Raw genomic sequence first — 23,783 nt, forward strand, 5'->3', positions numbered from 1 at the left:
AAGCCCACTCCCAGCTGCAACGTCATTAAACCACTAAGCCCGTGGTTTAAACAGATCAAATGTTTTCCGCGTATGGTTCACGGATTTTATGGGCGCCCGTTCTTGTCACAACAAAAACAAAAAACAATGTTAGTTATAAAGTGTAATAAAAACAAAAATAAAAAACGATTAAATTATAAAGTGTAATAAAAAACTATCTCTCCCTCCCAAACACGTCGAGCGACGTGCTCATGGTAGTATATCAACAAATATGTGTCTGAAGGCCCTCCTAGGTAGTCCTCATCCTCATCGTTCTGAGCCTCCACCCCGGGTACCCCCTCCTCCTCAGACGCCTCCACCTCCTCATGATGTTCCTCCACCACATCCTCCTCAACCTGACGGGAGAAAGACTCCCAAGCCAGCCTACTCCTCGATCTAGATGAGGAACCTGCAGGAGCCCCATCCATTTGGACAGGTACTCGTACTCGACCCCGTCCCCGTGTCGCTGCTAGCTGTGCAGCCCGCTCGCGTCGAGCCGATGTCGTCTGGGTCTCCCTACCTTGTCTAAGTCGTGCCTGATTTTCTGACATTTTCTTGAGATGCAGACACGCTTTTTGATGTCTTCGAAGATGCATCTTCAAATTATAAGGACATTTATGAAATTTTGCCATGGATTAGTAAGAAGTTATAAGGGTCTATAAAGAAATTGTCAGAAAGAAGCCCAAATATTATTGGCTAGTATTGTGCCAAAAGAAGCCCAAGCCCATATTAGTGAGATATGACCCACTAATAATCATGATTTGGACACAATTGGAAATGCACCAACCGACACTTTCATCAAGCATCAAAATCTATCCGTTCTCTATTTTCCTCCCATTCTCACATCAACATTACATATAATCACTCTCTGTTTTTCTCTTTCTCTTTCATTCATTCTCTCCTTTAATTCAGATCTACCTTTTCCATAATGCAACTCCATTAACACTATTCACTGGTAATTCCTCTTTTCAGATCTATTCCCAACGCCTTTTCATCTTCACTCTCTTCAATAAATTCATCACATTCTCTAATTTTTCAGATTATTCAATTTTGTATAATAACAACATCTGAAAATCGAGTTATGATGTCAAGAAGGCCGGGAAACTCTTCTCGAAGATTCGGTGACGGAAAATCGAAATCGTCACCGCTTTTGTCAATTGCGCTTATAGTCGTGGTGAGAGATTTTTCGTGTGATTGGTTAGTGAGTTGATTTAGATTTGCGTTGTGATTTGTGATTTGTGATTAGTTTTCTCAATGCAGGGAGCTTTGTTTATCGTTGGATACTTCTACAAGGGTTCAGGTTTGTTTCTTGTTATTGTTTCTTGCTTCTATTTATTTTTTGTTATAATGTGTTGGTGATTATTAAGTTTTTATTTTTATTTTATATAGGTGGACTTGGTGGCCGCTTAGATTCTGTTAGTAGGGTTGAAGGTACTTTTTATGATTTGTTTCAGCTTCAATATTCTTATTGATACTATTATTATTTCTATTTTGGTGGTTTTTTTTTTTTAAATTTGGTATGTAGTTTTATTTATTCTGATTTTAATTGTTTTTAATTTGTGTCTTATTTGGTATTGGTAAGGGAATAGTTATCTTAGCTCAATTGGTAAAATCTGATATTGCTAGGTTGGATGTCATCACCAGAGTTTGAACTCTGATACTCACGGTTGTGTCTATGAGTTTCTAGTGATTATTAGCACTTTTTTTACAGAGAAAAAATAGTTATGCGGCGAAATATATTGTTTTTGATTGGTTGTAACTTTTAAGTGTGCTCTATTAGGAAAGCTTCAACTGTTAGTTTATTTTTCTAGTTAATTAATTATCCTGTTGATGAATTTTCAGTTTGAAATGTTAAACAGCAAGGTCGTTTAAATGTATGCGATGTTTAGTGAATGCATGGGATTTGTCACTTGCAATTTGATGCCTATTTCATCTGATATTTGCATGTGAATGAGGTTGCTGCATCAAATGTGGTGTTTTGTGGTTTATTGTAACTTAAAATGATAAAAAAAAAAAAAACTTTAGACACTATATCGGAACAAAGCACAATGATTCTTGTTTCTTTTTGGGTCCATTTGATGCTTTTTGGGTCCTTTTTGCTTCAAGAGAGAAAATGACGAGGCAGAAAATCTAGCAGTGGGACAGTTTAATAGTTTTTAACTCACATGTGAATGTTCAAATGATGATGTTCAATTTTCTGTTCTAGAATTGTGTGACGCCTAAACCAACTTGTGTATGTGATGTCTATATATTTAGCTGCGTTCTATTGTATTTGACAACTTTTATGGCCATGAGCACCCGATTCTTGTTACCGATTAAAGACAAAGATCTAGGAAATGGAAGACAGAGCTTTGTCAAATCATTGCCAATAATTAGTAATATCTATTACTTGCCAATTAAGTATGTTTCATATTTTGTAATAGTATACATGATTTGCAGGTGCAGGTGATTATTTGTGCAGTGGAGAGGTCCAACGAGCAATTCCTGTTTTACAGAAAGCATATGGAGATAGCATGCACAAAGTTTTGCATGTTGGTCCTGATACTTGCTATGTGGTCTCAAGATTGCAAAAGGAGGATGAAACCGAAGCCTGGGGTGTAGAACCATATGATGTAGAGGAAACTGATAGTAATTGCAAAACACTAATCCGTAGAGGCAGTGTGCGTGTGGCTGATATCAAGTTTCCTCTTCCATATAGGCAAAAATCTTTCTCTCTTGTAATTGTTTCAGATACTCTGGATTACCTATCCCCAAAATACCTCAATAAAACTCTTCCAGATTTGGTGAGAGTATCAACCGATGGCTTAGTGATATTTACCGGTAAGAGCATTTTATGGAATTTTGATTCTCGCCTCTGAGTAAACTTTATTTTCCCGTGTAAAGAGATTTCTTTAGCATGAAACTTGCCTTTGATCACTTGTGTTTATTACTGTTATACAAACCAAATGGGGAAATGAAGGTTATAGGAATTTATTATCCTGCAATATATCCCACTTAACTGTTATACGGAACGGTAGACATTCACTAGAGACACAAGTGATCACATACATTTCCTACTTCTTTTGAACTTCAATGCCTCGACTCTTTGAGGACGGACATGATTTTTTTCAAGAAGGATAGTGGATATCAAACTGACTCACCTTTTCAAGAAAAGTAGATGTTAGATTATCTCCCACTTTTCCAAAACTATAGAGAATTGTCTCTCCTTTCAATGACAAATGCAAACCTCCCAAATGTGTTAAACATTGAATTGCACTCAAATTGCAACTTTTACAAGCTTAAAAAAGAATCCTAACAATTTTAAAAGCAGAAATGCTGTTTGAAAAAGTGTATTTGAGCTAACACGGATATCATTCTATTTGATTTTGTAAGTTTGTTGAGTTACTTGGGGCTCAAGCTTTTTATATATTGCATATGTTGGTAGTCTTAAACACTCTATTTGAACCTGTTATTGACATATGATTTCTGATATTCTCTACAATTGAAGGTATTCCAACTAACCAAAAGGCCAAGGTAGCAGATGTTTCTAAATTCGGAAGAGCGGTGAGTCATGTGTTATCTTTGCTTTTGTCGTTGATCCTCTGTTTAAACCTTAAATTAGTAATAAAAAATTAACTGATTCTGCTTGATTTCAGGCCAAGATGAGGAGTGGATCCTGGTGGGTCAAATTTTTCCTTCAAAATAACTTAGAGGAGAACGAAGCCGCAAATAAGAAGTTCGAGCAAGCTTCAACAAAGAGTTCATATGTTCCAAAATGTCAGATATTCCACTTGAAATCACTCCATTGATTTGCGAGTTGATTAATCGAGTAGCACCGATAGTTGCTGCTTCATTTTTCATCTAAAACATTTTCTTCTATAAAGGTAATTTAATTCATTTATAAATATTCGCCATAGATGGTGGTATCACTTTTGTTGTTGCTTAAAATAGAGATATTTATTCTTTGAAATACCAATTCTTGGTAGCAAAGGACATTTTGATTTGGTATTTAACTAAATTATAAGTTGAATTAGGCGATCGATCTATAATTAAAGTAGCAGTGGATGTTGTACTAAAGTGATATACTCCTTTTTTTTTTTTTTTTTGTTTCTTGAAATGTAAGAAGTTAATATTGTTATATTTGCACTACTCAATTCTTCCAAATTAAGTGCTTTACAATTTAAAAAATGTCTCAAATTAAGGTTCGGTTTGCATAAACCTAGCAATAGCAATAAAAGATAAACCTATGTATGTTCTGATATATTGGAATTCAACTCTGCACATCTGTCTTAAGCTATAATTTCTCTGTATTTACAATGGATAGTTGTCTTGGAACGCAATGAACGCCAAAACAATAGTATGTTTGGGAGGAAACATAAGAAAAATATGGTGATTATAGTTAAATACATAAAGAACAAAATAAGAAGTCATTGAAGATTTAAAAAAATGGCACCTTTTAGAGGAGAGCAAAATTGAAAGCCAAATTTAGAGGTCGGAGATAAAATGAAACACCGGTATCTTCATAACTAGAGCGAAATGTTCAATAAATAACATATAATTAATAAAAATCAAATAAAGCTCTAGGCACAAATCTCAAAACTTTCAATCATGAGAACAAGAACAATCAAGACATAAATTTTCTAACACAAAAATAATAGGGATTTTTTCGTTCTATTTTTGTGATAAGACAATAGACAGAAAATCAGAAATTAGAGGGGAAAATACATGAGGAATAGTGTGGAAATGGATTTTTATAACGAATGTCTCACTTTTGCGTTAAATCTTACCTATATTTTTCTAACAAATTTCTCTTTGCACCTGTTATGCATTGAGACGCACTTCTGAAAACTTCAAACTACTCTAGGGTGTTTTTAGAGATACATTTTCAAACACATTAATTTTATTGTTTGTCAAAAATTAGTTCGAAGATGAATCTCCGATTTTTCTTTTAAGATTAATTCAGAGTTTTTCTCCAAAAATACATCTGATTCTGCTATTATTTCTCCTAATATGGAACTGCTTCGGGTGCGTGTGAGTTATAGTGCTACTTTCTTCATCTTAAATTTCTGGTAAATATTTTATTTCAATTAAGCTCGTATCTAATTAAACCATCAATTTAATCACCATGAAAACATATCCCAAACATGATGAAGAACGGTGGTTGGTAGCAGCATATTTTATGTCTATGGTTTTTCTAATCTATTGTTTCTCTTTCTCTTAAAAAAATCTCAAAACACTTTTAAACTTGTGATGCTAAAGATCTCAAACAACATAGTAAAATAGTTCAAGAAATTTTTTCATAAGCATCATCGAAAATAATCCTTAACTATATGTCGCCACCATTGCAATAGAATCCCTTCGGCGGTTGGCATTCTGAATTTGTGCTATGTAGTTGTGTGTGGATGAAGATATAACATTTTAGAATTAGGTGTATTTTTGGAAATATATCTCTGAATTAATCTAAAAAAATTCAAAAATGTACTTTCAAATTAATCTTTAAATAAAATAAGAAAATAATGTGTCTGAAGATAAAATATGAAACATTTTTAATTTTTGGTCAAAAGTTTAGAACAAGATATAAGGATGCAATGAGAAATCTCTTCTCTTGAATCTTATGAATTGTTAAAATTATTCATTTTCTTAGTTCGGATATTAAAATTATTCTATTAACTTTTTTTTTTGGATGTTACTATTTAGATAATTTCTTACACAATTTTTTCAGCAGTCACAATTTATTTGGATAATACTCTGCAAAAAACAAAAAATTATGAATAGTTGAAACCTTCATAATTTATCTTGTCATGATAATACTATTTACGTGGTGGCTTATATCTCCTTGTTAAAAATTATAACATTAATATATATGCTAACAACTTAAAAAATCAATAAGATTCAATGTTTATACTGACTTAAGATCAGATTGTTTTGCTTTTTTTTAAATGATTTGAAAAATAATAATAATTAGAAAAAAAATTGGTGTAAATAGTTATTTTAAAAAATATTATTTTAGATATTTAATTTTACAATAAATTTTTTTTATATCAAAATTAAAAAAATTATTTAAATTTGAAACTAATACAAATAATTTATTTATAAAATTTATTTTTTAAATATATCTTTTTGAAAAAATCTTTAATAATTAGTATTTATATTTTAAAATGTCACAATTAATTTTTTGATTTATAAAAATAAATTTTAAAAATACAAAGCTAAATTATTTTGAAAAAAAGTTAAAATAAACCGTCCTTGTTGAAATATATATATATATATATATATATATATATATTGTTCTGGACTGGGCCAAGACTAGGCCCAACACCGCTTTCGGCCCAATAAGCCTCAGAGGCCCATGTATAGTTCATGGCCTTCCGACACGCCTTGCTCGGCACCAACACCGCGCTCGGCGTTCATTCTCCCCCGGACATCATCCTTGCCGAGGACCCTGCTCCGCGCAGGGCTCCTTCATATCCAATCCTCCGAATAACTCGGATCCCACGTGGCTCCTAAAAGACCGCGTCCTCCCTTGGACTTCGGAGCGGTTAACCAGGACAGAGGGCGTACACGCACCTCCGATATTTCCGCTCAGGAAACCTGGCAGTCTCCTAGTTGGGCTTGGGAATCCAACCCAATAGCGAGATCATGGCCCAGCGCTGGGGGCTATATATACCCTCTTTAACTAGAGGGTCAGGTATTCAATTCTTACTCACTCTTAACTAGTACTTGCGCTCCTTTGCTCGTCAACTTACTTTGGCATTGGAGTACCTTGCAGGTACACCCCCCCTCCTCCTCCTTCCTAGAAGATCCAGTCCGAGCAGCCTACGACGATTCTTCTGATCAGGTACGATCAGTGGCGCCGTCTGTGGGAAACTTGCTTCCCCATCTTTAAAGAACAAAGATCAAAGCTAATCATCTCCAATCGTCATGGCTGACAACAACAACATCCCAAGCGCTGACCCTTTCCTCCTCCACGAGCTGATCGAGGAATCCTCCCGCGAGCTAGCTCATCATCGTCGGGGGGATCGTCGGCGACAAAGGTCCGGGCATGAAACCCAGGACACCCAGCTGTTGCAGGTCCTACAACAGGTCCAGAATGTCGACCATGTTCCTCCAGAAGGGCACGTTCAGAACGGTGAGCAGATCAGAACGACCAACGTGCCGGAACATGCCCAGAATGTGAATGAGACCGACCCCCGAGACGGGCAACATGCTTCCTCATTCACCCACACCTCCGAGAGGCGGAGAGCCCGTCATGGGGAAGAAGAGGAACCGCTCAACATTCCCGAGGATGCTGACCCCATCACCGTCCGCTTACTCAAAGAAATACAATTGACGAACAGCCTCCTCAGAATTCAGGATGACCGAATTCACGAACTGGAAAGACAGCGGCGACGTCGCCCTTCTCCACGGAGGCGCTACAGGTCACGCTCCTATTCCTCTTCACGCTCGCCGCCGAGAAGATACCGTCGGCGTTCCCCGTCCTCTTCAAGGTCTCCCCCGAGAAGACACCGCCGCCGGAGGACTCGTTCCCGTTCTCCACACAGAAAGAACAGGAAGAACCAGAAACCTGAAACCGCTGAACAAAGAAGCCCCTCCCCCGAACAGGGCCGTCGGGGCCCCTCCAAAGCTGCGACGGGTAACAACCAAGAGGATCCCCGACGAAACAGGCACTACAATTCACCAGGACCGAGCGACGAGGAGGACTTCCGCAGCCCCTTGTCCGCCAGTATCCGGAGAGCCCGCCTCCCTCGGGGAATGGAAAAACCGCCAGTGTTGGACCAATACGACGGAACCACTGACCCCGACGACCATATCCGGAGCATCGAAGCGGTCATGGACTATCACGTCGTCCGAGGCTCGATCAAATGCCGCATTTTCCCGACCACCCTCAGGAAGGGAGCGATGAATTGGTACAGGAACCTCCCTTCGAACTCCATCCATTCTTGGACCGAGCTCAAAGAACTCTTCTTGAGCCACTTCACAGCCTCCCGACGGCAACCGAAATCGGAAGCCAATCTCGAGGCCGTAGTACAAGGACCCAACGAACCTCTTCGAGATTACCTTGAAAGATTCAACAAGGAGGCCGTCCAAGTACAGACAGAAGACTACATGAAGAGGTACATCTTGGAGCGAGGACTTCTCCCCGGCAGTGACTTCAAAAAAGCTATTAAGATTGAGAAGGTGCACTCGATGAATGACCTCCTCAACAAAGCAAAGGCATTCATCGATTTTGAGGAAGGCGAGGCAGCCGCAATCAGAGCCCCGAGGGGCAGCGGTGCCTCTCGCAACTCAAACCTCGAAGACCCGGGGTCGCGCCGAGGACAAGACAAAAGAAGGGACGACCGATCCCGAGATGTCAAAGAACGGCGAGGACCAGCAGGGCGTTTCAACGACTACACTCCTTTGAACACCTCCCGGGAGAAAATTCTGGCCGACTGCCAGAACGCCGAGTTCAAGAAATCCAACATCAGGCCCCCGAAGTCAAATCCTACAAGACCGGGGACAGACAAGTCCAAATACTGCAAGTACCACAAAAGCCACGGACATATGACCGACGAGTGCATAAATCTCAAAGATGCCATAGAGACCCTGATCAAAGAGGGCCACCTGGCAAGATACACCAAGAAGGGAGAACCCCCCAGAAGAGGCATCCCTCGAAACTCGGACGAGGGGAACTCACCAGACAGCAGACCACTTCAAGTCGCACTGTCCGTAAGCCGACCGGAAGACTTCATCCCTTCGCTCGGCGTGACGACCGCCCTCAGCACCTGGGAACATTTCCCCACCGCTATGGTCATCTCCAACGGCGGGGACCCCGGCTCTCTCACGGTCAGTTCGGTCAAGAGAAAGTTCGACGAGCTACTCAGCGCCAATGCAGATCTCGGCCCTACTCTCCGGAAATTCCGAGGAAAGTCAGAGCCAATCACTTTCTACCTCGAAGAACTGCCCGGCGGAGCTCCAAACGCCACCATTCCCCTTCTCGTCCGAGCTAGAATGGCAAACTTCGATGTGCGACGGGTCCTGGTAGATGAAGGCAGTTCAGTCGACATTATGTACTCCCACCTCTTCCACACACTTCAGCTGGACGACTCGCACCTCACTCCCTATGTGGGTTCCGACCTCCAAGGTTTTAACGGAGCCACCACCAAACCATGGGGCTACGTCGAGCTGATTGTCACCTTCGGGGAAGGGGAAGCGTCCAGGCAAGTCAAAACCAGGTTTTTGGTAATCGACTGCAAGACATTGTACAACTGCATCATCGGGCGCCCCACACTGGCCGAGCTAACCGCCGTACCCTCCACGGTCCATCTGAAGATGAAGTTTTACACGAGGACAGGGAAAGTGGCCACCATCAACGCCGACATTGAAGCCGCGAGAAGGATCTTCGATGCCTCCGTCAAAGGACTAGAGCTGATCGCTCCTCCGACCAGTTCCAACAAAAAACCAAGAGCCGAAGACAAGCATCCTCGGGAAGATCAGGTTCCAACGGCCAACGTCAGCTCAGTCGACCTTGACGCAAGGTTTACACAGGAAGAACTGAAATCCGGGGAAGAGACACTATCAAAAGCCCCTCATCCCGTCCGGCCTGTCCCCGACGGAGACTTCGAGCTGATCCCCCTGGGAGACAACCCCGACAGAGCAGTGAAGATCGGCAAAGGCATCCCTGACCTGCCGAAGAAGCAACTCGTAGCCTGCCTTCGAGCCAATGCCGACCTGTTCGCCTGGAGCGCCGCAGAGATGCCCGGACTCGACCCTGAGGTCGCCTGTCACCACCTCTCCATCAATCCAACCGCCAAGGCCGTAGTACAACGTAGGCGTCGGCAGTCTCCCGAGAAAGCGGAGGCTGCCGAGAAAGCTGTAAAAGACCTCCTAGAGGCAAAATTTATTTCCGAGGCCAAGTATTCAACTTGGCTCTCAAATGTTGTACTTGTTAAAAAATCTAATGGAAAATGGAGAATGTGTGTTGATTATACTGATGTTAACCGGGCATGTCCAAAGGACGCCTACCCTTTACCTAATATTGATAGACTGGTCGACAACTCGGCCGGCTATAAACTGTTGTCCTTCATGGACGCTTATTCTGGTTACAACCAGATTCCCATGGCGAAATGCGACAAACAATGCACGGCTTTCATGACCGAATCGGGCAATTATTACTACAACGTAATGCCCTTCGGACTCAAAAACGCCGGAGCCACTTACCAGCGGATGATGAACAAGGTCTTCCGAGGAGAAATCGGCGACACGCTCGAGGTGTATATGGACGACATGATCGTCAAATCTCGAGAAGACTCCGACCACACGCTACATCTCGAGCGGGTTTTCGAGCAGGCCAGGTCCTGCAAGATGCGCTTCAATCCAGAGAAGTGCACCTTCGGAGTGCGGGCGGGCAAATTCCTCGGCTTCTACTTAACAGAGCGAGGAATAGAAGCCAACCCTGATAAATGCCGAGCATTCTCAGACCTCCCTACTCCCACCAACAAAAAATCCATCCAGGTGCTAAACGGAATGCTCACGGCATTATCCCGCTTCGTCGCAAAATCCGCCCAGCATGCACTTCCATTCTTTAAGCTTCTTCGGAAGGAAGCAGCTTTCGAATGGTCCGAGGAATGCGAACAAGCATTATCCCACCTCAAACAAGTGCTCTCCAAACCCCCGGTGCTATCCCGACCAGACAGCAACGAGGTTCTCTATCTCTACTTGGCCGTTTCTGGCGAGGCGGCCAGCGCGGCCCTGATCCGAGAAACGGAAGACGGGCAGAAGCCAGTGTACTTCACTAGCAAAGCCCTACAAGGACCCGAGGTCCGCTATCAACAGATAGAAAAAATCGCGCTGGCCCTAATAACGGCCGCCAGAAGACTGAGGTACTACTTCCTCGCCCACACTATCATCGTCCGGACAGACCAACCGATCAAACAGCTTCTCAGCCGACCAGATATGGCCGGAAGAATGCTGAGATGGTCCCTCGAACTGTCCGAGTTCGACATACAGTACGAGGGCAGGAAAGCGCTAAAAGCCCAAGCACTCGCCGACTTCGTGGCCGAGATGACGACGATCTCCAACTCCCCAACACCCACCGAGAATAAGTGGACCATCTACGTTGATGGCGCCTCAAGCCACGCGGGCAGCGGAGCCGGTATCATCTTGGAGAACGACGAGGGGCTCCTCATCGAAGTATCCTTAGTCCTCTCCTTCGCCACATCGAACAACCAGGCCGAGTACGAAGCCCTCCTAGCAGGCCTACGCCTTGCCAAAGACGTAGGCGCTCGGGAAGTCGTGATTTATACCGATTCACAACTGGTCGCGTCGCAAGTTAGCGGCGATTACCAGGCCAAAAACGATACACTAGCCGAGTATCTATCGCTCGTCAAAGAAAAGATGAAAGGATTCGCAAAGGCAGACGTCGCTCACATCCCTCGGGAACACAACTCGAGGGCCGACCTCTTATCCAAGCTCGCAAGCACGAGAAAGAAGGGAGGGAACAAATCGGTGATACAAGAAATCTTGTCCGACCCGAGCGTAGGCAAAAACGCGCAGGCCATACAAGTGTTTGCCATCGGAGACGACCATTGCTGGATGACTCCGGTATACAATTACCTCATGAACGACGAGCTCCCCGACGATCCCAAGGAAGCTTCAGCCATTAAAAGGAGAGCCTGCTCGTACACAGTCATCGAAAATAAACTCTATCGGCGCGGCTTCTCCATTCCCCTTCTGAAATGCATCGACGACTCACAGGCAACGGAAGTACTGCAAGAGCTTCACGAGGGGATTAACGGCCAGCATCTCGGCGGCCGATCTCTGGCGAGGAAAGCCCTCAGAGCCGGCTATTATTGGCCGACTATGCAGCAGGACGCCAAGCAGCATGTCCAGAAATGCGACAGATGTCAGCGGCACGCCGACATGCACCTAGCTCCCCCCAACGAGCTTAAATCCCTCTCCTCCCCTTGGCCTTTTTCCACCTGGGGAATGGACCTCCTCGGACCGTTCCCGGTCGGCTCGTACCAAAATAAATATCTCGTGGTCGCCGTCGATTACTTCACGAAATGGATAGAAGCCGAGGCGCTTGCCAAGATCACATCTCAAAACGTGCTCCGTTTCTACAAACGAAACATACTTGCCCGGTTCGGGGTCCCTCAGGCCATAATCACCGACAATGGCACCCAGTTCACGGACAAAAAATTCCAGGAGTTTGTGGCCAAGCTTGGCACGAAGCAACACTTCACCTCAGTCGAGCACCCTCAGACGAACGGGCAGGCCGAGGCAGCCAACCGAGTCATCCTCCGAGGATTAAAGAGAAGACTCGGCGAAGCCAAAAAAGCCTGGGTCGAGGAACTACATAGTGTACTCTGGGCGTATAGGACGACGCCTCATTCGAGCACAGGCGAAACTCCTTTCCGACTAACCTACGGCACCGAAGCCGTAATTCCCGTAGAAATCCGAGAGCCTTCTCGGCGCACCGAATTCCCCCTCGAGGAAGAACTTAACGACGAGGCCATGAGGGAAGAACTCGATATGGTAGAAGAGATTCGAGCAGGGTCAGCCCTCCGAGAAGCTAAACTAAAACAGCAAATAGCTCTTCGCCATAACGCCAAAGTTATAAAGCGCGAATTTGAAATCGGCGCCCTAGTACTTCGCAGAAACATGAAAGACTCGCGCGAAGGCAAGCTAGCCCCAAACTGGGAAGGCCCGTACCGAGTTTATGACAAAACCGAGAACGGCGCCTACTACCTCGAGAATCTTCTCGGTAAAAAACTTGCTCGACCCTGGAATGCTGAAAAACTCAGACGTTATTACAGTTAAACATAAGCTAAAACGCCCGGCCTCTAACCCAAACTCAGGTAACGGACGGGCACGGATCCACGTCGTCGGTACGGGCGTGAGTGTTCCACGACAGCAACGATCGGTTCCTCTCGTCGGATAGATGGACCGACCCCTCGGCGGATTCTACACCTAGACCCCCCGTGGAAGTACCTGCATGGCAGAACCCCAGCTCGCGATGGGATCGTTCACGCCGCGAACGCTTGGCCGCAACCGCGGTCTCGCGCCCGCTAAAAGCGCATACCTGCTCTGCGCACCCGGCCCGTACTCAACACGCCCGGGCAATCAATCTAGGTCGAGCATAGCCCACAAAACCAATAATATCACAAGTATACTGGTGACTCTCCGGCATGTCCGAGCATAAGTCATCAGTCACCTAGAACAACCGCAAAATACTCTAAGTATAGAGGAAATACCTCGTCATACAAGCACGGCAGGAATGTTATCAAAAAGAACAAACATACAGTGATAACGCCGAAAGTAAAAATAAACAGATATAAGCAAGCAGAATTGTAAGACATTAAAATTGCCGACCAACTTGGCCGGCGATGTCAAAGGTTACAATCATTACCGGGCACGCAGGCCCCAAAAATTATCCGGGCATAGCCCAACAAAAAGAATGGCACGCAGGCCGAGAAAAACGGACACGCAGGCCCGGAACTACACTTTCTACTCTTCGCTCCCCGGGGACTCAGGCACCAACACGCCATCTACGATCCTCGAAGAGAGCCCGACATTATCCTCCTTCAAACCAGGGTTCAGAAGCCTCAGCTGGTTAAGAGCACGCTCGAAACCGACGTCGGCCATGTCGGCCAGGCTTATCTTCAGGTTTTCTATCTTCTCCGCAAACTCAGCCCTAGACTTCAGAGCTGCCACATCCGGCGACTCGTCAGCCGAGGGAGCCCATTCGAGTCGAAGGTCAGCCAGCTTCTTCTTCTCAGCCGCGACCTCCGCATCTTTCTGCTTCAGGGCCGCGTCGACCTTCTTCCTCAACTCCTTGCGCTCGACCTCCATGGTCTTCACCTTGTCCTCGGCCACCCTCTTAGCCGCCTCGGCCTCCTTCAGGGCCTCGGTCGAGCCCGAACCTCCACTAGCCAACACTTGGGCCATCTCCAAGACCCTCACCACGGCGGCACTGTCGCACGCCAACTGTTTCTGAAGGGACGGGGGATCCATATCACTGATCCGACGAGCTTCATCCGGTGAGGTAGCCAAGGGGAACTTCTCAAAATAGCCTCCATCCTTGTAGCAAGAAGGCAACACGAAGGCGCGCCCGGGACCTAGGTTCGACTGGTCTGGACGTCCCCCCTCGGAAGCACGAGGTCTCTTGGGTAACCTCTCGTCGACATGAATCTTGTGAGGAGAGCCTGCCGAGCCTGAGTTCTCTCCAGCTCCGGTACCCTGGTTCTTCTTCTTCTGATTCTTCCTCGCATCCAATGCCTGTTTCAGGATATTATCCTCCTTCTCCGGCATAGCCTCTGCAAAGAAAAAATAAACGAGTTAGCGAAATACCGGACAGAGATCACAAAGCAAGGGTAATGGACACAACCTAACAACGCCCAGGTCTCCTCGGGAGTCCGACAAGCTAGCAAAGCCTTAGTATTAATAGGCCGCTGCTCCGTGATCGGCACCCCGTCCTCGTTCAGTATGGGATCTCCATTCCTCGTCACCCAACGAGACAGGGTAAAACTATCTACGTATTTGCAGAGGACCGAGTATGACTCCCGGTCTTGATCATCCAAATCATCGTCCTCCCAAGCGTAGTATTTCGGAGGAGACGCAAAATGACCCTTCCACCAGAAAAACGGAAACGTCGTGCAGAACTCCTTTACTTCCTGCCCATGTTCATCCCTTACTATCTCCCCCTCGGCATCCCGCTCGGCCACCATATCCGACACCGAAGAATAGGCCGTTGGACTTAGGGGGCGGACAACGAAGTAGCGATCCTTAAAACCCTTCACGGAATCAGTATACATTCCGAAGAGTTTACGCTCGGCGTTCCTGAACGAAACCCAGCTGTACCGCCCGTTTGACGCCTGCCGTTGAACACGAAAACACCTTCCGAACAACGCAGACGTTGCGCCTATACCCAAATAATCACAAACAATCTCGAATGCCCGCATAAAAGCAAAGGCGTTCGGATGAATTTGGGACGGCGCCAGAGATAGAAACGCCATGACTGAAACCTGAAAATCAGAGAAAGGTAACCGGAAGCCAAGCTCCCTAAACACGTAATCGTACATCGCAAATCCGTCCCCGGCAAACCGAGAGCATATGCGTTCGTCCGGAGACGGGCAACCTATTTGATAATTGGGCGGATCTCCTTCCCCCAGGACCTCAATTTCTGTAAACGCCCCATCCAGAGACGCGGTGTACCGAGAAACAACGGACAGAGCCTCCTCGGCTATCCAATCGGGCGCAACGGTATGTTCATAACTGAATAACGGCATAGGGGAAACCCCTCCCTCGGCATTCGAACCAGGGGATCCCGTGTGAGCGCCTTCGGCCGAGGGAGTGCCATCTTCCTCAATAATTTCGACGTCGGAACTAGTTGCCGTCGAGCTGTCGGAATCACTGGTCGTCGAGTCGGTGTCCGAGCCGGTTCTTGAGGTAGCGCTCGAATCTGATTCACCTGCACGCAGAAGGGAGAAGTGAATTCGATATTCTATCAAATCCACCCTTCCACCGCAAGGCAAGCGAAAGGGTAGAGCAGGAGCAGCAGAGCCCATCGAGGAACAACGCTCGTCAGCCGAGGACTCACAGATGACACGACAACCGGAAAGCTTATCTTAAGCAGTTTAACGCCAACGTACTCCGGCCTGCTAACCCACGCCGACCCCCGGGCATCGCTTAGATAACCCGGGGAGGATGACGATGGCGGAGACCTCGAAAGCGAAACACAAATTCTATGAAAAATAGTAAAGCAACGACAGGCTAAACGAACTTACTTGCAGACATGATGTAGATGGCCGGGGAGAATCCTTCGCTAAGCAACGATCTTGATATGGCGAACGAGCTGGGAAATTATTCTCCGAGGAACCCTTGATCGAAGCCGAGCAGATAAATAGAGAAAGGAAAACTCCCTGATGAGAGAATTCGCCCCCTTTTATAGGAAAAAGGCTCGGAAGGCGAAGCGTCACCTCTCCTGACAGGCGCCGCCTCCTAGACCCTAGGCCATCAATGCCTATGCCACGTCAGCGCGTGCTTCCCACGCGCGACGTTTCGCCCACCACTGGATTTTCCTCCGAGCGCGTATATGTAACGAGGACCGATCCACCGAGCAACCACGAGAAATGGGGGTCCGAGCGTAGAAGCAAAGTCACAGTTTCTTAACCAGAAAACTCCGACTTGGGGGGCTCCTGTTCTGGACTGGGCCAAGACTAGGCCCAACACCGCTTTCGGCCCAATAAGCCTCAGAGGCCCATGTATAGTTCATGGCCTTCCGACACGCCTTGCTCGGCACCAACACCGCGCTCGGCGTTCATTCTCCCCCGGACATCATCCTTGCCGAGGACCCTGCTCCGCGCAGGGCTCCTTCATATCCAATCCTCCGAATAACTCGGATCCCACGTGGCTCCTAAAAGACCGCGTCCTCCCTTGGACTTCGGAGCGGTTAACCAGGACAGAGGGCGTACACGCACCTCCGATATTTCCGCTCAGGAAACCTGGCAGTCTCCTAGTTGGGCTTGGGAATCCAACCCAATAGCGAGATCATGGCCCAGCGCTGGGGGCTATATATACCCTCTTTAACTAGAGGGTCAGGTATTCAATTCTTACTCACTCTTAACTAGTACTTGCGCTCCTTTGCTCGTCAACTTACTTTGGCATTGGAGTACCTTGCAGGTACACCCCCCCTCCTCCTCCTTCCTAGAAGATCCAGTCCGAGCAGCCTACGACGATTCTTCTGATCAGGTACGATCATATATATATATATATATATATATATATATATATACACACACACACACACACACTAAGTGTGTGTTTGGATTGGTGGTGAACAGAATTGATTTTAGCAGAATTAAGTTTGCTAGAATTGATTTTAACAAAATTAAGTTTGACAGAATTGATTTATGTTTAGATACATTTATGTAAATGTGAGTTGAACAATAAATTTCAGTGTAAAAATTATCCAGAATCAATTCTGGAGGTAGAAGCTACAAATTCTATCTTCTAGCAAAATTAATTTTAGAGTCAGAATTAATTCTACATTTAATAAAACAAACATCTTAAAGTCACTCATAATCAATTATACACCTCTAAAATTGATTCTAAGTCTTTTAAAAGTCAATCATGTTATAAGTAATAATAACAATTACAAACTTAGATACGTTTATGTCCAGTGTTTGAACTAGGATAATGATATTTATTAATTTAGAATTTGTGGATAAACTTTTAAATATACCTTTAAATGTTTTATCTGATACGAATCATACGATTATAATAGATTGTCTTAGTCTTACTAGCATGCATGAAAACAAATTCTACAAGACTTGAAGATATAATATAAGTTACCAATAATTGTTTTTTAATCAAATGTGACTCGCTTACCCATTCAACGTACCGACTTGTTACTTATGTCGACAAATTGTGGTATTGCAACAACCTAACTACATTCTTTTGGTAAATATAATCCAACCAACGACATCATAAAGAATATGTTGGTCAAAAAAGGACAAAATGTGCTGGTTTTGTTGACCAACCACTTCATATTAAATAAAAAAAGAGAAGATTACTTATATTTATTACTAGTATGCAAAAATATCTCAGTGGTCGAATCCCAAACGGATAACAAAGCATTGCTGAGATGATGAACAAAAGTGAAAAATCCATATCTAAATGGGGATGACTTGTAACGCAATTCAGAGGAAGATGAAGAGATTAAAGAAGGCTAGGGTTTCTTACAGTAAGCATAGCAATAATGAACTTGCCCACATAGTAGCAAAATTGGCAAAACAAAATACGGAATGCGCTACTTGGAATAATGAAAAGGTAAAAAAATTTAGAGAATCTGATATTTAAATCGATTAAAATTAAGAAATTTCTTACCCACTTTTTGGGTTCTTAGGCAGCATGTGCGCTTCCAAAAATATCCCTTTACTTTCAGGGATGTATCTCTGAACATATTTTTTTACTTAACGTCAAAATATTCCGGAGCTACATTTACGGATTATGTTTGTATGCATATTTACGGAAGAAATTCAGAAACAGAATACCAGAAAATCAACATTGCAACGATAAAATCAACAATCATAAAATAAAATCGGCATTACATTGATGATTTCAACAAAAAATTAAATATTACATTTCAATAGCCTGGTGAACGTTTGCACATCTCTAAGGTTTGTTCGACCATTCTTCGTGCCGTCGCTACCAACTCGAGCGGGATTTTCTCTTTGAAACCGAAATACGTTCGCCACATCGCCAAAACACCATCTTGGTTCTTGAGCTCAAAGTTGCTATAAACGACGTTACCTTCATTGTCAAGTGAAGGTGAACGTCAAGTGAAGGTGAACGATACTCGAGCTTCACAACCTTTCATTTGTCTCCGTAAGGTAGGTGATAGTGAGTTTCGTCAATGATATCGTCGAGCGAGGTGTAATCGTTGAGTTTGAACGTCTGCCTTGGTGTTTTGCCTTTGGAGTAGGAGACACTTGCGACAAAACAACGGATGTTGATATCATATTGAGACATTTTTGTGTTTAAGTGAAAGACAACATAAGAAGCCCCAAATTTATAAAAAAACCTAGGTGAATATGGACCACCCATATTCTGTCACACTTCTTTCCGTATGCATATCCACGGAAAGATCCCATTTTTATTGGTTCCGGAGGTATATCTACGGAACATTCTCTGAAACTGAAAACTTAAGAACCTTTCGTAGATACAGATCCGGAACTTTCGTTGTTACATTTTTAAACCAGAACACAGTAAACCAGAACAGAATACTATAGAAAGTGAGTATATTGTAATGTTAAAAAGTGAGTACTTTGCAATGTTAAAATGTGAGTATATAACACTTCATAAATTCAAAACGAATTAAAATAAGTGTCGCCGGCTAAATCTATTGGTAGTTCCCTTATGAACTTTTCTACATTCGATTCCTTTTCAATGTTGTTCAATCTTTCGAATTTATGCATCCTTTCAACAAAATGATTTGGCCACGTCTCGGTATTTGAGTTTGAATGATTCGCCCATTCTAGTAACGTAGGTGGTATGGGGCATTCCGGTTTCAGGTAAACTTGTACAAAATGACTTGATTTTGCAAGCCATCCAATACACATGCGATCATTTGGATTTCTAGGTGGTACGGTGCAGAGTTGAAAAAAGGATTTCGAAAACCCGTATCGCGTCAAGTCAATGCACACCCTATCATATGGACATGCAATAAGATGCCCCATTTCCGGGAACATCATCCATTTTGACACTGGTGCGTGAGCATTCAACCAAGGAACAAGAGATCATAAACCGCTTCAAAAGAATTTTCTCTCCATATAACCGTGTGTACGATTCTTTTAAATCTTCAACTCTTGGATAAGTTGATGACGGACAAGCGCATGACTATCTTCTCATTTACCAAGCAAATCTGAAACGACCTGGTAACCGCAATTACCGTCCCCCTCTACATTGACGATCCGCTCGATGTATTTGTGCATAAAAATCGCTCGTTGATGAATGGAATTTTCAGTGCAATCATGATTAGAGGCGGTTTGCTTATACGGGCTCCTTTCTTGGAACTTTTTTGAGATTTAGGAGTCGGTGAGTCAGGAAAAAGTTTATCAAAGTGCTTAGAATAAGAAGGAGATTGTGTAGTCGAGTTGTCATTCGATGTAGGATTCATTTTCTCCGGAGCACCATTTGTCTTTACCGGTTGAGAAGGCGATTTCATGTTGGTTGTTTCAGGATATGAAATCGTCCTCGTTCTTTGATGTGCAGTTTCATGTCATCGACCTTTAAAAATATCTTTTGTATTGCTTCCAATTCGGTCAAAATAGAGATATTCGGTTTACCTCCTTCCATGCAACCATCATCATCAAAACTAAGTCTTTTCCAATGAGGACAAACTTCCTCCATTCTTATAGGCTCACCTAGTTTCATCTTTTTAGCAATAACGCAAGCACACGGGAGACCATAGGTTTCAAAAATAGTACAACCGCACTTTGCGCTATCGAAATCTACAATTTCAGCTTGTTTGACCTCGTAAAAAATATAGTTCAACCTGGACCGAGACATATTACTGATCAATTGAGAATAAATAATGTTGTCCTTATATCGATGTGGTATCGAATTCATCGACATGGTATTGCAGTTCGTAACAATCGCCTTAAGTATCTCGACTTGGTCATTCAAAAGTTATCGGCACACCCTAATGCCCATGTAAAATTGTCCTCGTTTTCACACTCCAAAAAAGCAAAACCAATGGCATATGTCTTCTCAGTAGATGTAACACCAACCATCTCAAATAATGGAAGTCTATACTTGTTGGTCTTATAGGTAGAATCGAGAATGAGCATTGTTGAGAACGTGTTAAACAACTTTATCGAATCCAGATGAATTCAAAAAATATCTCGGACAGTAAATCCATCATCGCAAGTTCTGTATCGGGACATGTAACTATTATCATCCATCAATTTCAATAGTTTTTGCATCTCACTTCTATCTCCCTTAATATCCTTGTTAGTGTGGTACCGAATGTTATAGACTTTCCTTATATTTGATACATTGTCGAATTCCTTCTATTTTAATGTGACAAGTATATTTTTGGTTGGACAAGATTCAAGGTAATGTCACTAATACATGTCTTCTCTTCCTGTTTGAGCCGACATACCCTAGGATGACCTTGTAACTTTGAGCACAAATCATGGTTATGAAAACCACAAATAACACTAAATTTCCACTTCTTAGTAGCCAACATGTAACCACAAATTTTAAAAGGACATTGACATTTTCTACTACCTGTGTCGTCTCTTTTAAACTTTCGTAGAGGAATTTGGTATTTCTCGCTTCTTTCGCACAACAAAGTTACAAACACGTTTCTTCTTTCCGAACCATTATCCGATTTTCCTATAACCACACCAAAACAAAGTCTAGTTGCAATCCTACGAATCTATGTGAACATGCTATCATGATCATCAAACTCTTGCTTGGTATTAAAGTCACTGTCGACATCTATCAACTTTACGACAACCCCTTGAACATTCGGAGAAATATCATTTGTAGAAATTAATTCTTTTGAGATATTATCGGGATGCACCATATCTATTTGTAAACAATAAGAAAGTTAAAAATAAAATTACAATATCGTTGCAAAAAAATAGGACAGACATGTTCTGGAGATGTACTTACGGAAGTGTTCATCTTCAACACGTTCCATAGATGTACATTTGGAAGCAACGTTACTTTTTATTACAAAAGTTAGATGATTAATGTGGGTAATATAATGGACAAGTTGAATCTTTACCTGGAATTCACTCTTCTCTTGCTCCTTTTGATTTGTTGCACTAATAAGTTGGTGTTTTGGAGTGGAAATGATATTGATGATGTAGGGTTTTTTAGTTTGGTGAAGGTGAGTGTTGAAGAAGAAAAACAACAATGGGGGAGTGATCATGTTGGCTCAAAATATAGCAGAAAGTTCCTGAGCTATATATACAGAAAATTTTGGCGCTAAGACGTTCCGTAAATATAGCTCTGGAAGATTCCCTGAACTGATTTATTATGAAGTTTTTGCAAATGTTATTCAGTTTAAAATACTTCGGTATATGTAGGTCCGAAAAAAACTAAATTCTGCCAAAAAAAAATGTGTTTCCTGATATGTATCTCCGGAAGTAGGAGGCATAAATGGAATTGCGCTAGGTGCCTAAGAGTATCAAGGGGTGGATTAAGAAATTGCCTAAAATTATATGGTTTGGATTGGATTTGCAAATTTTTGCAATAAAGCCCGAACCGAACCGAGAAACAACGCGTTGATTTGGATTGGATTGATCGAGTTGATAAAAAAATACAAAAATATTTGAAAAGAATAATTTATTTACGGAAATTAATTTTTCATAATAATATAATAATATATAGTATTAATAGTGTTTAATTATAAATATTAGACTAGCAATTTTTCCGTATAAGATTCAAAAATATCTAACATAAAGGGTTTTGAATATATAATTAGTTACTTGAGTTAGTATGATAATGAATGTGTTTCATAGTTTTATGCTCAGTTATCACAATACACTAACAATTTTCTAATTACATAACTTGTCCATATACGAGATTTCACTTTTTCTTGTTGAATTTGAATGTTTGGTAGTAGTTTTTATGATAGTTAATTATGGTTGACTTGGGTTGGGTTTGCGGATATAAAATTAAAAATTTGATGCCCGGGCAAGGATGGGTTATTATGTCTCCACCTCAATCTTTAGTGTCTCGCATTTTTAAAGTAAGGTACTTTCCTAGAATATTTTTCTTTAATGCTAAGTTGGGGTATAATGCTAGTTATGTGTGGAGGAGTATGTGAAAAGCTACAGAAGTTCTAACGCTTGGTTGTAGGTGTAGTATTGAGGATGATAGTAAAATCAAGGTGATGCATGAACCTTGCCTTAGAGGGAAAAGGGAAGGTTGTTTGAGTGGACCTCAAAGGCAAGTTGCATATGATATTACTGTTAGAAACCTCAAGATTAATAATGTTAAACAATGAGATTTGAGAGTTTTAATGGATATGTTTGATTATGCAATAATGGAGGTTAAGAAGGATATATTGATGTGGAAGGAGGAACAAAATGGTAGCTACAATGTACGGTCGAGATACAAGGTGTGGAGGAATGCTAAGAAGATCCATTCTAATCTAAATACCAATGAAAATTGGAACAGTATCTGGAATATTAAAGCACCTGCTGAAGTGAAACATCTTTTGTGGAGACTCTGTCAGGATTATTTGCCTACCCGTATGCGGCTTAGGCAACATCATGTCCAGTGCACGGGAGCTTATCCGTTTTGCAGTAATAACGATGAGGATGACTGACATGTTTTCTTTGGGGCCCGGATACGTACACTTGTTGAATTTCTGCAGGTTTGGGCAATATTACTGATCATAGAACTCATTCTTTTCATGATGTAAAATCACTCATTCTTGATATTTGCAGTAAGGAAGATAGAAATACTGCGGGTAAAGTTGCAGTAGCGATTGGGGCTATGTGGAAAAATATGAATGATCTTATTTGGAATGATGAGCATGAAGATGGGTCCAAAGTTGATTGGCTTGCATATCATAAATGGAGTGAATAGTTTTCAGCGCAATAAGTTCCTGATAATAATAATGGGCATCAACAAATTCTTCATTGGAATTCTCTTCCTAATGGGTGGATTAAGTGCAACTTGGGGGCAGGTTTTAATAATAATATAGGCACGACAAATAGAGGTTGGTGTCTTATAGATGAGTTCGGTATATCATAGCAGGGGTGACGTGTGATCCAAATAATCTTTCAGTTCTTGAAGCGGAAACTTTAGCCCTCAAGGAAGCTATTCAAAGTGTTACTTATTTAAATCTTGATCGGATTATATTTGAAAGTGACTCTCTTAGAGTGATTCAAGCTTTTCAACCCGCTACTGTAGGAATCTCTGAATTTTATTCTATAATTAGAGACGTCAAGTTGTTACTAAATAATTTTTTCAACTTTGTGGCTAAGTTTGTTAAACGTCAAGCGAATATGATTGTCCACTCGTTAGCGAAGGCGGCCAATTCTTGGGCTAGACATAGTGTTATTCATGTAATTCCTCCTTGTATTGAACTTTTGATTATGAATGAGAAATCGTAGTTTTGCTTTGTTAAAAAAAAACTCTAATGCCTAGTTTCTCTTAACAAATAATTATCTCAACAAATGGACTATACTCTTAACAACCTATTGATATCTCAACAACGTATAATTATCTCAACACATAATTATTTGAACAACTCATAATTATCTCAACAATATTAG

The 23,783-nt window shown here is 42.6% G+C and overlaps 2 protein-coding genes across 2 annotated transcripts; both read left to right on the top strand.

Annotated features, from left to right (window-relative positions):
• The first annotated feature begins 806 nt into the window (after positions 1-806).
• LOC131596436 (probable pectin methylesterase CGR2) lies at positions 807-4,630 on the top strand. Its single transcript, XM_058869082.1, has 7 exons — positions 807-973; positions 1,058-1,192; positions 1,279-1,318; positions 1,408-1,449; positions 2,458-2,838; positions 3,506-3,561; positions 3,654-4,630. The coding sequence occupies exons 2-7, from the start codon at positions 1,100-1,102 to the stop codon at positions 3,804-3,806; spliced, it is 765 nt and encodes a 254-aa protein (XP_058725065.1). The 5' UTR covers positions 807-973; positions 1,058-1,099; the 3' UTR covers positions 3,807-4,630.
• Positions 4,631-22,543: 17,913 nt separating this feature from the next.
• LOC131598552 (uncharacterized) lies at positions 22,544-23,091 on the top strand. Its single transcript, XM_058871139.1, has 2 exons — positions 22,544-22,751; positions 22,877-23,091. Exons 1-2 carry the CDS (start codon positions 22,544-22,546, stop codon positions 23,089-23,091), a joined length of 423 nt encoding a protein of 140 aa, XP_058727122.1.
• The last annotated feature ends 692 nt before the right edge of the window (positions 23,092-23,783 follow it).

The sequence above is a fragment of the Vicia villosa genome, linkage group LG4 (genome assembly GCF_029867415.1).
Source record: "Vicia villosa cultivar HV-30 ecotype Madison, WI linkage group LG4, Vvil1.0, whole genome shotgun sequence".
NCBI classification, from domain to species: Eukaryota; Viridiplantae; Streptophyta; class Magnoliopsida; order Fabales; family Fabaceae; genus Vicia; species Vicia villosa.

Excerpts from the sequence above, each read along its gene's own strand:
- LOC131596436 (XM_058869082.1), top strand. The coding sequence starts at position 1,100 with ATGATGTCAAGAAGGCCGGGAAACTCTTCTCGAAGATTCGGTGACGGA. Across the intron at positions 1,450-2,457 it reads TTCTGTTAGTAGGGTTGAAG|GTGCAGGTGATTATTTGTGC; the intron begins GTACTTTTTATG and ends CATGATTTGCAG. Across the intron at positions 3,562-3,653 it reads TTTCTAAATTCGGAAGAGCG|GCCAAGATGAGGAGTGGATC; the intron begins GTGAGTCATGTG and ends GCTTGATTTCAG.
- LOC131598552 (XM_058871139.1), top strand. The coding sequence starts at position 22,544 with ATGGAGGTTAAGAAGGATATATTGATGTGGAAGGAGGAACAAAATGGT. Across the intron at positions 22,752-22,876 it reads TCAGGATTATTTGCCTACCC|GTTTGGGCAATATTACTGAT; the intron begins GTATGCGGCTTA and ends GAATTTCTGCAG.